This window comes from Nicotiana attenuata, unplaced genomic scaffold (genome assembly GCF_001879085.1).
Source record: "Nicotiana attenuata strain UT unplaced genomic scaffold, NIATTr2, whole genome shotgun sequence".
Taxonomy (NCBI): domain Eukaryota; kingdom Viridiplantae; phylum Streptophyta; class Magnoliopsida; order Solanales; family Solanaceae; genus Nicotiana; species Nicotiana attenuata.
The window spans coordinates 2481-6077 of NW_017683020.1; the positions used below are offsets into that span (position 1 = coordinate 2481).

General features: G+C 41.5%; 1 protein-coding gene across 1 annotated transcript; it reads left to right on the plus strand.

Moving 5' to 3' along the window:
- The first annotated feature begins 292 nt into the window (after positions 1-292).
- Positions 293-1162, plus strand: LOC109222044. Its single transcript, XM_019386454.1, has one exon. It carries the CDS (start codon positions 293-295, stop codon positions 1160-1162), a length of 870 nt encoding a protein of 289 aa, XP_019241999.1.
- Positions 1163-3597: the final 2435 nt, after the last annotated feature.

The window sequence follows — 3597 nt, forward strand, 5'->3', positions numbered from 1 at the left end:
ACCCTTTTCTTCTCCAAAACAAAAATCACCAGAAAAGTAACAAAGTATCTTCTTCTTTTCTGCTATCTTCAATTCACCAAATTTGTTCAAGTGGAAATTCGAGTTAATTGCTGGTGCTCGAATTTCAGAGGCTTTGTAAAATCCTGGAGGAATTCTGCCATAATCCCTACAGCAACGAAATTGGGAAGCTTAAATTCCTTAAGGACAGTGACTACACTATCAAAGCCTAATTATTTCGTCCCTATATTCTGTTATATTTTCTAACAATCTTAAGGAATTTAACAACACTGCAATGGAGGCTTCTGGTAGTGATTCTGGTTTCAACAAGATGTTCAAAGTGTTCAAACTGGATCGATTTGATGGCTCAAATTTCACCCGCTGGAAAGACAAATTGCTGTTCTTTCTCACGGAGTTGGGAATAGCATATCTGCTGAGTTCTGATCTTACTGCAATGCCAGAACCTACTGCTGAAGATTCTGACGAAATTAAGGCGGCACGCAAAAAACGTGAAGATGATGAGGTGCGCTGTAGAGGTTTCATTTTAAACTCACTTTCTGATCGTTTATATGATTTGTTCCGTCCTCACAAATCACCACAAGAAATCTGGAAAGCCTTGGAACAGAAATATACTGCTTTGAAGCAAGGAACGGACAGATTCCTTGGAATGAAATTTTTTGAATTTCAAATGATAGATGGGAAATCTGTCATGGAACAGGTTGATGAGTTGCTGGTTTTGATATCTAGACTCAAAGATTTTAAAGTCGATGTTTCTGAATCTCTTCAAGTGGCTGCTATACTTGCAAAATTACCAGCCACTTGGAATGACTATAGGAAGAAATTATTACATTCTTCCGAAGACTTTAATGTGGACCAATTGACAAAGCATATTCGGATTGAAGAAGAGTCACGAAAATGTGAAAATAAATATGCTGCGGAAACTAGTTCAAAGGTGAATTATGTTGAGTCTAGTAAGGCAAACAACTCAGGAAAATCTGAAAACAAGGCTGGAAAGAAGAGAAAGTTTGAGGCTGCTCCAAAGGAAAATTCTTCTAACATTAAGAAAGGTCCATGTTATACTTGCGGAAAAATGGGTCATTTAAGAGAGATTGTCGATTTCGTAAGAGACAGAAAAATGAAGAAAATGCTAGACAGAAGAGGGTAAATAATGTTGAACAACAACAAGCTTCTTCTTCGGATATTGTTGCTGTCACGACCCAATTTCCATACCCGGTCGTGATGGCGCCTCTCGTGAAGACAAGGCCAGCCAACTAACCCAATTCGTTTCTTTAACAATTATTAAACATGAATGTATAGATAAATATAGCTTAACGACAATAATAACCAGTATGTACAACCCAACACAACCCGACCGGGGTGTCACAAGTCACGAGCATCTAAAGAAACGTGAACACAACTACAGGGCCAATAATAATATATAAGGAAAAATTCTGGAAATCAAAAGACAACATCCGGTGCCGCGAACGATGGCGGTCACCTTACTCAGCTACAATAGCCATACCTTCAATCAACTAATAACCCGTTATCGGGTGAACAATACCTGCAACTGCACCCGAGGTGCAGGGACTAAAGTGAGTACTTCCAACTCAGTGAGTAATAAGAGTAAATAAGAACTGAGAGGCAAGAAATCACGTAAGAGCAATCCATCATGCTATATAGGACAGTACCACTCTTTGAGAAAGTAAAACCGTGAAAATCCTTTAGAAAATATCTGGCTCAGTTTAAAACCTCTTTTGAAAACATCCTTTTCCAACAGTCAAGCAAATGAACGCGTAATCAGATAGTGCAAGTCCGCACATAAGACAGCCCCTCGGGCACAGCACTCCACAAACAGTTAACACCAGGGCGTCTGGTAAACAGTACAAGCAATAGCATGGATGCCAATGATATGAGAGTGCTAAATGTCATGACACGTAGTACAAACAGGAATCAATGCATGAATGCAATGCAATGCATATGACTGCTGCGGCGCGCAGCCCGATCCATTTGGGTACCCGTGCTCACTGTGGGGGTTCAGACTCCGGAGGGGCTCCTACAGCCCAAGCGCAATATCAATATCACACCGCTGCGGCGCGCAACCCGATCCATCCTCAGTCCAGAAATGCACATAAGCCCCTTGGGCAATAGTAAAATAACAGTCTCAACTCAAAACGTCAGTAAAATATCATTTAGGTTTTCAAATCTTAGAAAGATAGCTGAGTTTGCGAAACAGTATTTTAAACCTTGGACTGTGATAAAATAATATGCAAAGTAATGCAAAAACAGTGATATCAATCCCTTAAGGATTCAAACAATTGGCACGAAGCCCAAATATAGCAATCAAACCAAATAATGATGATAACAAGTAGTTTCAGTCAATTACGCAATAAAACCAACAACCGGGACGGACTAAGTCACAATCCCTAACGGTGCTCTACCCCACGCTCATACCTGGCGTGCAAGTCACCACAATACAGCACTATGATGTGCAAATCCGGGATTTCAAACCCTCAGGATATCATTTACAAGTATTACTCACCTCGGACCGGTGAAATCCCTAGCTCGCGACGCCTTTGCCCCTCAATCGGCCTCCACGCGCATCGAATCTAACCAAAACCAGAGCGAATACATCACAATATGCTAAGGGAACAATACCCAATCGAAAACAATCGAAAATTAGCAAGAATCTCGAAACTAGCCAAACCCGAGCCCCGGGCCCGCTTCTCGAAAAATTACAAAATTCACATCACCGGATTCCTCGTCTCGCCACGAGTCCATACATATAAAATTTACCAAAATCGGAGTTCGTTTGACCCTCCAAATTCCATTTTTACATCATAATTTTCTCAAACCCTAACTTCCATTTTTAACCTTTAATTCCTTGGATTTTCAGTGTTAATCCATGATTTTACACCATAATATCATAATCTAAGTCTAAGAATCCATACCTGATGATAGCCCTCGAAACCCTCTTCAAAAATCGCCCAAAATCTCCTTAGTCCGAAGTCCAAAATGTTTCTTCTCTTTCAAAATCGTGAAAACACTGTTCACTTAAACTCAGCCAGGTTTCGCTTCTGCGGTTGCGATACCGCACCTGCGGCTCCCGCTTCTGTGCAAAATAACCGCTTCTGCGATCTAACTTAAAATCCTCAGGACCGCTTCTGCGGTCACCACCTGCTCCCGCTTCTGCGGAAATTGCCAAGCCCTCAAGGACCGCTTCTGCGATCACAGCTCCGCTTAAGCGGCTCCGCTTCTACGGTCCAAGACCCGCAGAAGCGAGAATACCAGAAACAACATGCCTTCAGCTGTATGAAATTCCAAAAACTCCCCGTTAGCCATCCGAAATCATCCCGAGGCCCCCCGGGACCTCAACCAAAAGCACCAACATGACTTAAAACATTATCCAAACTTATTCCAATCATCAAAACACATCAAACAACACTAAAATTATCGATTCTCATCGGATTCAAGCCTAAGTTCTTTAAAAAACTTTCGAAACTCGCATTCGATCAAAAACCCAACCAGACGTCCGACTGACCTGAAAATTTGCAGACATATCCAAAATCACCTAACGAAGCTACTGCAACTCTCGGAATTCCA

What these genes read in the sequence shown, in the direction of transcription:
- LOC109222044 (XM_019386454.1), top strand. Translation starts at nt 293, where the DNA reads ATGGAGGCTTCTGGTAGTGATTCTGGTTTCAACAAGATGTTCAAAGTG.